General features: G+C 39.6%; 1 protein-coding gene across 1 annotated transcript in view; it reads right to left on the bottom strand.

Annotated features, from left to right (window-relative positions):
• Window positions 1–2,269: 2,269 nt before the first annotated feature.
• The window catches only part of LOC124616240 (myosin-11-like), a 216,342-nt gene continuing 204,848 nt past the window's right edge, over window positions 2,270–13,763 (bottom strand). The window contains exon 8 of the mRNA XM_047144544.1: window positions 2,270–2,868. Within this exon, the coding sequence (XP_047000500.1) occupies window positions 2,628–2,868 (241 nt within the window). The 3' untranslated portion in view covers window positions 2,270–2,627. The remainder of the gene's footprint in view (window positions 2,869–13,763) is intronic.

Below are 13,763 nucleotides of genomic sequence, written 5' to 3'. Positions count from 1 at the left end.
TTCTTCATCATCCGCGTAGTGCCTCCCATGGATTGCGTCCTTCATTGGGCCAAACATATGGAAATCCGACGGTGCGAGATCGGGGCTGTAGGGTGCATGAGGAAGAACAGTCCACCGAAGTTTTGTGAGCTCCTCTCAGGTGCGAAGACTTGTGTGAGGTCTTGCGTTGTCATGAAGAAGGAGAAGTTCGTTCAGATTTTTGTGCCTACGAACATGCTGAAGTCGTTTCTTCAATTTCTGAAGAGTAGCACAATACACTTCAGAGTTGATCGTTTGACCATGGGGAAGGACATCGAACAGAATAACCCTTCAGCGTCCCAGAAGACTGTAACCATGACTTTACCGGCTGAGGGTATGGCTTTAAACTTTTTCTTGGTAGGGGAGTGGGTGTGGCACAACTCCATTGATTGCTGTTTTGTTTCAGGTTCGAAGTGATGAACCCATGTTTCATCGCCTGTAACAATCTTTGACAAGAAATTGTCACCCTCAGCCACATGACGAGCAAGCAATTCCGCACAGATGGTTCTCCTTTGCTCTTTATGGTGTTCGGTTAGACAACGAGGGACCCAGCGGGAACAAACCTTTGAATATCCCAACTGGTGAACAATTGTGACAGCACTACCAACAGAGATGTCAAGTTGAGCACTGAGTTGTTTGATGGTGATCCGTCGATCATCTCGAACGAGTGTGTTAGCACGCTCCGCCATTGCAGGAGTCACAGCTGTGCACGGCCGGCCCATACGCAGGAGATCAGACAGTCTTGCTTGACCTTGCGGCTATGATGACACACGCTTTGCCCAACGACTCACCGTGCTTTTGTCCACTGCCAGATCACCGTAGACATTCTGCAAGCGCCTATGAATATCTGAGATGCCCTGGTTTTCCACCAAAAGAAACTCGATCACTGCCCGTTGTTTGCAACGCACATCCGTTACAGACGCCATTTTAACAGCTCCGTACAGCGCTGCCACCTGTCGGAAGTCAATGAAACTATACGAGACGAAGCGGGAATGTTTGAAAATATTCCACAAGAAATTTCCGGTTTTTTCAACCAAAATTGGCCGAGAAAAAAAATGTGTTGCATTACTTATTGAACTGCCCTCGTATATCATTATGTTATTGAGCTCAATAAAATCAACACCCATGCAGAATTAATGACTAATTGTGACTGTTTTTAAAATCAGATGTCTTTCAGGTAACAATACTGCTAACAGAAATATGCTAGAAATTTTCTGTGCTTTTCAGGTTGATATACTGCATAACACACTTCAAATAGGACACTTAATTGGGGGGGGGGGGGGGGGTCTGCAATGTTCCAAAATAATGTATCATAAGATACTACTTGCTTGACAATAATTAATATAATTTGTGTAAGAGCAGTATCTCTCACTCGACAAATCATGGCTGCATTAAGTTACCTTACAACTTTCCTTCTTCTTAAACCTGGTGTTCCCTAAGGCTATCCATTCCTTTTACAAAAGTCTCAACAATTTTCATCCTTCTTCATTTCTACTTCTCCATCCTTCCACTCTTAATATTTCTTCATATCCTTCTCTTTCCTGGTCAAAGTGTGCATATAAGCCTCCCATTATCATGGTCTTTTGTCAGGATAGTTGTCTCAGCATTTCCTCTTCAAAGTTCTACTCATTAGCAGAACATACAACTTGTGGTGCATGATTTACTTGCAGTGAACCACTGGATGCTCTCCACTTACATGATTGCAAGGTATTCTAAATAATTTTATGTGCAGAGTCAGTATTTTTTTATGCTATTTGATTCAAGCTATTGGTAAATAGCATTAGACAGCTTGACTAAAATTATATTTCCGTTATAATAAGAACTGCACAGTTTGGTGTTTTGACCTAGGGAAGCTTACTGTACACCTTTTTTACTTCTTTTCTTTCATCATTTTTTTATTCCTCCTTTTTGTCAACAATGACTGGAGAGAGTAATATTTTGTTATGTCTGTGATAATTAGAAATTAAGTTTGTCAGTACTTATTTGTGAAGTTGCTTCCTGTTGTCTGCACAATGTAATTGATAGTAGGTTTGATGAAAGAATCTTACTGAATTTTGTGATCACTGAAAACCAGCAAGTTGAGTAGAATGTATTTACTAAATAATTTGTTAATATTATTATGTTTTACACCAATAAGGAAATAAAATCTTCCAAGCTGAGTTCTCTATATACTTATGTAAAATAAGTACAGTTACATCCATTTACCAAAATTTTTTATCCTATAAACAACATTAAGAAAAAATGGGTCTAAACACTAACACTGTACATTATGTTTTATAATCAGTTATCTCTGCAGCTCCAACCTGGAATTTTCATCCATTCTCTCTGGCTACACATAATGAAGTAAAATAGTTCCAACCTCCAGAGATTATAGTTATAGAATCTTCTGATCAGTTTATGACACTGATGTAATTTTGGCTTCACACACACTGTCCAGCAGTCTCATAGATACTGAGAAGATTTTTTTCTAGTTTTATAGTGTATGCAATATGTGTTTAACAACTCAATGTTTGTGTTTTATGCAGTGTTCCCTGTAAAGTCTGTAACACACATAACACTACTCTGTTCAGTCTGCTGAAGATCAAAATTACATAAACAAAAACTTTGTTTCAGTCATTAGAAGTGGAAAGATTACTTTTCTCATTTGTCTCACCAGGATGTTGACCATCTGTTTGTACTGACTGCTCTTCAGGAATTGTCAAAGCCATTTTATTACTGTAAGATTCATCTGCCCCTTGAAACATAACACCTTTCTCACTTTCTATGACTATATCTGTCTGAGTTTCTGAGTTCTTGGCATCTGTTTTCTTATTAGATGCATCCTTGTCCATTAGAGCTTCTTCCATTAGTCTGTAAAAATGGTATATGAGAACATCAGTATACCTTAAAATACACATAACAAGAAACAGGAGTATTTTGCACTTACAAATTCCTGTACAAAGAACTTAAAGCCTTGATTCTGTATAGTATTAGTTCTCATATAACAATTAGTATTCAGAATTGAGTATAGAGGAAGGCTGACATTTTAGCAGATTAGTGTTGCGTCAGTGCAAATGAAAATATTTTAAATCCTTACAAATGTCCTTAATCAAGCTTTTCACAAATCAGGATTTAAGCAATGATTGTGTACTATTTTAAACTCATACATCGTCATTTGGAAGTACTGAAAAGATGATAAGATGATAATAGAAATGATGAGCCACATCTTGCCATAGAGATATAATTCCAAACAATTTGTATGCCAACGTATTACACCAAGATACTTCTTTGGTTCACACACCTGTGAGCATTGGATTATGGTGAAGCAATTGTTTGACTGATTGATCCATCCATCCATCACGCTAAACAATGGAAAATCCAGGATGGAATGTAACAATATTATGAAAAGGAAAGTTGCCACTCACCATACAGCGGAGATGCTGAGTCACAGATAGGCACAACAAAAAGCTGCTGAGTCACAGATAGGCACAACAAAAAGGCTATCACAAATAAAGCTTTCGGCCAGTAAGGATTTTGTCAGAAATAGATCACACACACACACACACACACACACACACAATCACGCACACACACATACACTCACGCAAATGCAACTCACACACAATCACTACATGAATGTGGCCAGCCTTTTCGTTGTGCCTATCTGCAACTCAGCATCTCCACTATATGGTGAGTGGCAACTTTTCTTTTCATAATATCATCCATCATGTTACATACATCCTATCATGAACGGAGTCTTCAGATATATGATATGAGTAAAGATGTATGTTAACAATAGAGGAGACACTCTTAGAAGTTTAAACAGTATTGTAGTTGATCAGTATACAATTTAACACTATTATATCTTCGACAGCTAAGCCTAACCTATTAAATTAGCAGGTAACTTGCAGTATTTCCTGTGTCTTTTCAATTATTTTGAAATTTTGATTGCAGCCTAGCTCTCTGATGTAGCCTTAACATTACTACCCCAAAGTGTGGACCACAATTGTGCTAACTCCATGTGATACAGCCAAATTACCTCACAGTTGCAAAATTTAGCTGCTTTTACACAATAATCTGTGGCAATAGGGACAATTGCTGTATCTTGAGGAATGGTAAACATCATTCCTCATGTAGTTTTGGTAAAATATACAACATTAAGCTGAAACTTTTTACATCAAACTCCACTCCAGATGGATCCACAGCATGTCAAATCAATGCACGCACTGCTTCAGAGTGAACTTCATTCAAGAATCTGCAGCAGTCTGCACACTTGTCCATTTTGTGGGTCATATTCCATGTATTGGGAGCATGGAGAGAAGACAGTGAGGAGTGAAAGAAAAGCATACCACATAACACAGTTAAGTAACAGACAGTGTCTGATCAAGGAACCAGAGCGGTGAGATGGAGCAGAAACTATATGCTATCTACTAAAAAAAATGGTGTGCAGGAGGGTGAGGTGGCACGTGAAGTACAATGGGATGAAAGGAAATGACTGCTACAATAAAGGTAATTAGTGGAAAGACCATGAAAAAAGGGGGTGAGAGAGCAAATTTGACAGTGAAAATCAAACGTGAAAAAATGAATGAGACTGCGACTGAAGTGTAGGGCATTGTGGGATGAATGATACAGAAGGCAGAAAGAAAACAGCAACATGAACCAGCTCAGGGAGTCAAGTGTTGAAGGCTTACCCCTGCTGTCTATGCACTATCCAACTTGAATCTTGTAGCTGCCCCTCCCACATAATCCTCTCTGATGGATCCTCTATGCTTTGTCTGTAGGCCACAACTTTTCTTGTCACTTAATCCATCGTTTAGTAATATTGTGTCACAAAACCCATTTCTTTCTGATTTTGATTCAACATATCAGCACTAGTTTCAAAGGAGCCTTAACTCTAGAGACTATATTCCTTTGTGGTACATTAGGGAATGCTCATCAGCAGCTCGTGCCTGTTGATACGTAGAGGAGAAATAAAATGCCGTCCGTGAACTAAACAGGCCAGAGAAACATTAGCAAATACCACTAGGGCAGTGTATAAAATACATGCTTTCAAGCAAGGGAAAAAATCTCAAAAAGACTGGAAATAATGGAAGATGACGAAGCTATTCCTGTGGTCGCCATTGAATCATATGCATACTAATTTTCCATGCTCTCCCACATTGTGAAGAAAAATAATAAAAATTAAAGAGCAAAAAAGAGACCTTGGCATATGAAATATGCATAACAATCTTTCATGATATCATCTATAACAATGGTAATCTAATTTCCATGGATGGTACATACATTATTTTACTCTCCTTGCTAAATGAACGGCACATCTCTTGGAATCCACATTACAGGGAAACTTTTCCTTTTCTGTTGCATTTTACAGGGCTCTTCTTTTTCATCATTCCCCACATCACTTAATAAAGATTAGTTAAAAAACAGTAAATTAGTTCCTTCATTTATGTTTCACAGATCCCATTGTGCACGGGAACATTCACAGATGTGAAACAATTCAATGTGTACGTAAGCATTGAAAAGGAGCTGCTAGAAATTAATCATTTTACTGTGTTAATGAAACAAAAATTACAGTGCTGTATATTATTTGTGCTTAAATATGCAAATTTGACAAAGTGAAATCAGCATGAAAACCTTTACTTCGGAAAAAAATATTGCCTCCTCAAATATATCTTCCTATTTACAGCTAAATATGTGGCTGCAACAGTGCCATTAATTTGAGGTAATCATATTAAGTATGTAATGTTAAGACAGAATAAGTTTATAGAACTTATTCAATATTACGCAGTTGAAGTTGGCATGTTGTCAAGAGGTCCAGGTTTTAACTATGGAGCAAAATACAGTTTTTCATGCCTTGTAAACTCGTGCTTTGTAATGATTAAAACAGTTTTAAAAAACTGCTTGACAAAAGATACATTTTTAATTCAAAATCTACTACAAAATTGTGATTAAAATTTAGTTGGATAGCTAAAAAAATCTGAACACCAAGTGGAAGGAGTAAAACACACACACACACACACACACACACACACACACACACACACAAAGGTTTAACTTATGCAAGCTTTCAGAGCCAGTGGCTCCTTCTTCCAGCAGAAGAGTTGAAGGGGAAGAAAGAGGAGAGAAGGAAAAGGGCTGGAGAGGTTTAGGAAAAGGGGTACAGTTGGAAAAAGTCACCCAGAACCTTGGGTCAGGGGAGCCTTACCGGACACGATGAGAAGGAAACACTGTCATTAAGACTGTTATATAACAGCAACTACTTATTCCAGATGCTACAAACAACAACAACAACTACTACTACTACTACTACTAGTAGCACAGGTCCATACACATAGACGAGTAACAATCATTGTATTCATTATCACTATTTTTATATATACTTATTTACAATTAAAAACTCAATATACACGGACTTTAGTATGACAGTACATTCTGCATGAACTAATAAAATATTGAATACAATATTTTTTGTGAAACAGAAAGCTACCTGTACAAAATTTCATGTTGTTTGTTGTTGTGGTCTTCAGTCCTGAGACTGGTTTGATGCAGCTCTCCATGCTACTCTGTCCTGTGCAAGCTTCTTCATCTCCCAGTACCTACTGCAGCCTACATCCTTCTGAATCTGCTTAGTGTATTCATCTCTTGGTCTCTCTTTACGATTTTTACCCTCCACCCTGCTCTCCAGTACTAAATTGGTGATCCCTTGATGCCTCAGAACATGACCTACCAACCGATCCCTTCTTCTAGTCAAGTTGTGCCACAAACTCCTCTTCTCCCCAATTCTATTCAATACCTCTTCTTTAGTTATGTGATCTACCCATCTAATCTTCAGCATTCTTCTGTAGCACCACATTTCAAAAGCTTCTATTCTCTTCTTGTCCAAACTATTTATTGTCCATGTTTCACTTCCATACATGGCTACACTCCATACAAAAACTTTCAGAAACGACTTCCTGACACTTAAATCTATACTCGATGTTAACAAATTTCTCTTCTTCAGAAACGCTTTCCTTGCCATTGCCAGTCTACATTTTATATCCTCTCTACTTCAACCGTAATCAGTTATTTTGCTCCCCAAATACCAAAACTCCTTTACTACTTTGAGTGTCTCATTTCCTAATCTAATTCGCTCAGCGTCACCCGACTTAATTCGACTACATTCCATTATCCTCGTTTTGCTGTTGTTGATGTTCATCTTATATCCTCCTTTCAAGACACTATCCATTCTGTTCAACTGCTCTTCCAAGTCCCTTGCTGTCTCTGACAGAATTACAATGTCATCGGCGACCCTCAAAGTTTTTATTTCTCCTCCATGGATTTTAATACGTACTCCGAATTTTTCTTTTGTTTCCTTCACTGCTTGCTCAACATACAGATTGAATAACATTGGGGAGAAACTACAACCCTGTCTCACTCCCTTCCCAATCACTGCTTCCTTTTCATGTCCCTCGACTCTTATAACTGCCATCTGGTTTCTGTACAAATTGTAAATAGCCTTTCGCTCCCTGTATTTTATCCCTGCCACCATTAGAATTTGAAAGAGAGTATTCCAGTCAACATTGTCAAAAGCTTTCTCCAAGTCTACAAATGCTAGAAATGTAGGTTTGTCTTTCCTTAATCTTTCTTCTAAGATGAGTCGTAGGGTCAGTATTGCCTCACGTGTTCCAACATTTCTACGGAATCCAAACTGATCTTCCCCGAGGTCGGCTTCTGCTAGTTTTTCCATTCGTCTGTAAAGAATTCGCATTAGTATTTTGCAGCTGTGACTTATTAAACTGATAGTACGGTAATTTTCACATCTTTCAACACCTGCTTTCTTTGGGGTTGGAATTATTATATTCTTCTTGAAGTCTTGAGGGTATTTCGCCTGTTTCATACATCTTGCTCACCAGATGGTAGAGTTTTGTCATGACTGGCTCTCCAAGGCCGTCAGTAGTTCTAATGGAATGTTGTCTTCTCCGGGGGCCTTGTTTCAACATAAGTCTTTCAGTGCTCTGTCAAACTCTTCATTCAGTGTCATATCTCCCATTTCATCTTCATCTATGTCCTCTTCCATTTCCATAATATTGTTCTCAAGTACATCACCCTTGTATAGACCCTCTATATACTCCTTCCACCTTTCTGCTTTCCCTTCTTTGCTTAGAACTGGGTTTCCATCTGAGCTCTTGATATTCATGCAAGTTGTTCTTCTTTCTCCAAAGGTCTCTTTAATTTTCCTGTAGGCAGTATCTATCTTACCCCTAGTGAGATAAGCTTCTACAACCTTACATTTGTCCTCTAGCCATCCCTGCTTAGCCATTTTGCACTTCCTGTCGATCTTGTTTTTGAGACGTTCATAAAATGTCATTAAGTTTCATATTTAAATGCTGGGAAAAGAAATACACAAATTATGAAAAAATAGTAATGACTAGGATTGTTACAAGGTACTCCCCATCATGCATCATATTGTGGCTTATGGAGTAAGTACGTAGATATAGACAAATGTCCTAACAAACTAGTTACATCTTTCCACACTAACACTAAATAACTGCTATTTATCTACAAGAACAAGCTCCATTTTTATATGACCACACTGACTTATATCAAAGAATATCTGTTACCTACATTGTGCAGTATATAGAAGTAAAGAATAGATGCGTTTGAAATGTAGTGTAGCAGAAGAATGCTGAAGTATAGATGCGTAGACACGATAACTAATGGGGTCATCATAATCTACTGTGTCTAGCCTCTGGCTGAGTCCATTTAAAACATAAGCCTCTCCATCTATTTCAGTCCTCCTCCCATGCTTCTCTCTCCCATAATTCTCTCTCCATCATGCACTCCTCCAGTCCAAAGATCCATGTCTCGCAATCTTCTTCCAAGTCTCTTGTCTCCTATCTTCATTTCTTGGGCCTGTTGTGGTATCCTGCCAATTCCCATTCTTTTAACACGCCTGTACTATCTTAATCTTACCTTTTTTGTGATCTCTTGCATGTACTTCTCTTTCATTATTTTTCCCCAACCATTTTCCTAATAAGTCCTGTTCTGCTTCTTTAAAAATTCAAATCCCAAGACTGTATCCTGCTCACCTGCCTTTTCTTCAGTACTTACATTTCTGATGCATGTTGAGTAGTGGAGCATAATTGCATTTTGGTGATACCTCCTTGCTCCAGACCAGGCTTCTCACACTCTTGAGGAAACCATGGGGTCGCCTTAATCTTTCACTGATTTCCTTTTGATTACTTTCTCTGTCTTCTATTATGCCCCACAGGTATTTCAAACTTTTCACTTTCTTTATTACTCGCCATCTAGTACTTATTTCCATTCCGTTTGACTCATTATTTCCCTCTCAGTCCTCCTCCTACTATGTCCCATATTCACTTTTTCAGAATATTCTCAAAAACCTTTACAGTATGGCACATCAAAGTGACTCCCCTATGATTCTGATATAGTTTCCCACAACCCTTCTCAAAAACTGGCACTATGATTCCTTTTTTCCAGTTTTCAGATGTTCTCCTTTCTTTCCATATTGTTCTCATAACCCAACAGACCCACTGTGCCCCAAACTGCTCTAATAATCTCCACAATTACTTCATCTAGTTCAGGTGCTTTTCCTCCTTCCATAGTCTTTATTGCTTCTGGACTTCTGTCCATGTTAAGTCCATCTCAACATTCTCATTGTCCTCTTTCATACTTCCACTGGGGTTTAGTAACTCTTTGAAATAGTCTTTCCACATCTTCTTGATTTTCTGTGTATTCTCAACTTTCTTTCCTTTTTCATTAATCATCCTGACATTTTCCATCATACCTCTCTCCTTAGCCTTTACCGTTTCATAAACGACCTTCTTACTCCCCTCACTGTCCTCACCCATCAATTTCCTCCTCTCTCTTTCTACCATGCTCTTAGCCACTTTATCTTTCTCAATGTATTCCTTTCTTGCTTCCTTACTCTACCATTCCACAAGGATGTTTCTAACTATAACTGCTAAAACATGGAGGTCACTTTCTATGGCTTCAGTAGGTATTACTTTGACATCTATCACTGTTCCCCTTGTGTTGTGGTCACATACACATCTGATCAAAAGCATCCAGACAACTGTTAGCGGACATTAATAAGGGTACATCCACCCTTCATCTTTATGGCAGCTTGAACCATGCTGAGGTCTCTTTCAACGAGGTGCTCGAATGTGTTCTGGCATAATGCCAAGCACTGGCACGTCAGCCTGGAATGTTACAGCAGAGAAGGCTGTGAGACAACATCAGCCAATAGTATGCTGACAGACCCCTCTCTAGGGTGACACCAAGATAGGAGCAGCTTCTACACGAAGAGAATATGGAGTGCCACACCGCCTAGCTGCAGCCTGAGTTGTAGATGAGCCGTCCTCCGAAAGCTACAGCAGTGACTTATGAACTGTATTGTTTTGCTTGCACTGGAATGTATATACCGAAGGACATTGATTATTTGCATGTCACCATTTGCTTGTGACACACCTATGTGAATACACCAAGTTAAGTATTGTCAATTATCTTTTGTAATAAACTCCATTAATACGATTTGCTTCAATTGTTGTCTAGCAATCCAAGAAAGCAGCTTTCCTAGGCACCTTATATAGACAAGTGGGCAGAACACAACAGAATGTCTGTAGAAGAATGGCAGCCCATTCTTCCTCAAGAGCTGTAACCAGATAAGGAACTGATGCTGGACACTGGGATCTGGAGCAGAGTCAATGTTCCAACTCATCCCAAAGCTTTTCCATTGGGTTCAGGTCAGTATGCTCAGCAGGCCTAGCTACTTCAAGAATGATATTTTTTGTCTACAAACCATTGCCTTACAGAGGCTTCTTTATGGCACTTCTCCGAACTCTTCCTCTAGTATATGCAGTACACAATGCTGTAAAATGTGTTCACACCCTTCTCCATTTAGTGGTTTCTTAAGAACAATAAGTGCACCACACCATTCTCATGTAAAATGCCCTGGTTTTATGGTACCATAAAACCACCTCCCCTGCATTTCACTATTTGCACCACACATGACAGTATTCACTAAATGGAAACCCTTCCATCGGATTTTCACAGGATACGGTATCTTTCGTTTCTCTGAATCACTTGTTTTCAACAATTATCCATTGCCCAATGGCATCAATCTACTCTTTACACCACCTCAAGAGTATGTGTGGCTTATGGGGAGCTGCTTGCCCACTGCATCCCATTCTTTCTTACACAATAAACACAGTCACATTTCTAGCTGTACTGCTGGCAGCACTCTGGTACTCATGAGTGATTCCTTCCACTGATTTCATGTGATGTTTTACAACCACTGTTTGCAGTGCTTGATGGTTCCTATCTGGCCTTGGTTTAGCTGTGTTTGTTCTGTCACAATTCCAGATCACAATCACACCACCAACAGTTGACTAGGACAGCTTTCAAAGGGTTGAAATGTCCCTGACGGAATTTTACTGTGATAACATATAGCAACTAGCCACATTCAACGTCAATGAGCTCTCCTAACTGACCCATTCTGCTGTTACAGCCTCTCTAATGATAACACAATACTCCCTGCCTACTTTTATACTGATGGGTCTGCCTATCATGACATCTAATGGTCAATTCTGCATTACGCAGGTATGTCCAGATGCTTTTGGTCAGATTGTATTATGTAATTTACCACAGATTTACTTCCCTGATGACTTTCCTTCTTCTTAAATCAATGTTGCCTACTTCTAGTCAATTTCTTTCACAGAAGTATAAAAATTTCCTTCCTTCCCCATTTCTCCTTCCCCACTCTTCCATTCCCATTATTTCCTCAATACCCTTCTCTTTTCTTGCCTACAAATGCATTTAGATCTCCTGTTATCATTATCTTTAGAGGTGCAGAAGAAGTTTCACCAAGGCCACTTAAGTATTTCAAACAGCAGCAACTAAAGCAAGGAAACTACTGTGGATTTCTCATCTTGAGAATAACTCGATACATGTTCTCGGAGTCTTTCGCGACGACATACATGAATAAAACATTCTCGGTTTTCCAGCCACGCCAATTCAAATAAAATGCTCGAGCTTTCGATGGCCATCTCTGCCATCGTCGTCAGGAGTTCACTGACTGCCGGGGCTGTTACGGTCTCTCGCTTATATAGGCATGATGACATCATCAGCAGCCAATCAGATCGATCCAATGTGGCGCGCGCGCATAAGTCGACCGGGGCAGCTCGTGGCAGCACCGGTGACGTCAGGTGGCGCCAAGGGGTGGCGCCACATTTGAAACTGCCACTCCCGCGTCGCGCATCTGTCTCTGCTTTCTTTCGATGTCCAACGCCCGTCCCCATGCCCTGCTGAGTGTATATCGCTGGTCTCTGTTGAAATTGTTTCTGTTTAGGCGAATCTCGGTCGCTTCCTTTATAACGGAGTCCCAATATGTAGAGGCATGAGCCAGCACTTTCGTATTTTCAAACTATATCTTATGTCCATTTTCTAGGCAATGCTCCGCTATGGCCGACATGTCAAGCTCCCTTTGTTTTATATGGCGCTTGAGCTCAGTACAACGCTCCGCAACCGTGCGAATTGTCTGTCCAATGTACATGCTGCCACATTCACAAGGTGCACCATACACACCGGACACTCGGAGAGCAATGTCATCCTTAACAGGGCACAACATATCTCGTATCTTGGGGGCGGGCCGGAACACTGGTTTTAGCCCATGTTTCTGCAGCAGACGTCCTAACTTACTGCTAGTTGCTGCACTGTATTCCTGCCATATCGAAAGCTCAAGCATTTTATTTGAATTGACGCGGCTGGAAAACTGAGACCGTTTTATTCAATAACTTGATACGGCCACTCCCTTCAGAGTCCCTCCCACCTGGGCATTAACAGAATTGCACTGTGTGGAGGTCACTCAACTGCCTTTGATATGGAGTTGGATGATCCAAGAATAACCCTGTGGATACAGCCAACTGTGACTGCAGAAAACAATGCACAAGGAAAAACTTACTGATCTGTCAACTACACCCCTGCATCTTGCACTGAAGATCTTCTCCTTGTGACTCTGATAATAGCTGATGCTGCAAGATTTCGGGCAACAATAATGTAGCTTAATAATTTTTATCTCTTTTGTTTTTAATGGTAATTACTATTCTCTGTATTTGGTTCCGACTCAAATTAATAATGATCTTTTGTCGGTTAGTTGTCTCTGCATTTCCTCTTCTAAGTTCTCCTTCTCTTAGGCAGAACACACAACTTGTGGTGCATATACTTGCTCAATTTCCATATTCTTTCTTCATACTTTTAGTCTGACCTTCATCATCCTGTCTTATTCTCTTCATCTGTTGCTGTAATCCTGCTCTCTCATAATGTTTTAATGATTTCAAATTTGAATAAAGTGCACTAAAATCAAGATACAGTGATGGCAACACTGGCTATTAGCAGTGCAGAGTGTCAAGTTTCATCCCATACATATGTTAGTATACATGTTGTACTGGTCGAAGCAAAATCGTGTGTTTGTCGAGGAGCACTATTTTTATCACAGTGAACCTGTTACGTGTGTGTCCAACGTGTCTTTTGTAAGTAATTCAAGATTCAGTTGTGATATCCAATTCCTGCTAGTCGAACAATATTGAATTGGGTAATAAATTTCTGTGCAAATAACAGTGTATTGAACTGAAGGTCAACCAGCCCTCATCGTTCATTCGAAAATGTTCCAACAAGATGGCATGACATGCCACACATACAACAAGACACTTGAAGTTCTCTGTGAAGCATTTGGTAACTGCATAATTCCCAAACGCACATGTGTTAAA

This window comes from Schistocerca americana, chromosome 5 (assembly GCF_021461395.2).
Source record: "Schistocerca americana isolate TAMUIC-IGC-003095 chromosome 5, iqSchAmer2.1, whole genome shotgun sequence".
Lineage (NCBI taxonomy): Eukaryota > Metazoa > Arthropoda > Insecta > Orthoptera > Acrididae > Schistocerca > Schistocerca americana.
This window is presented reverse-complemented; position numbering and strand designations above follow the sequence as displayed.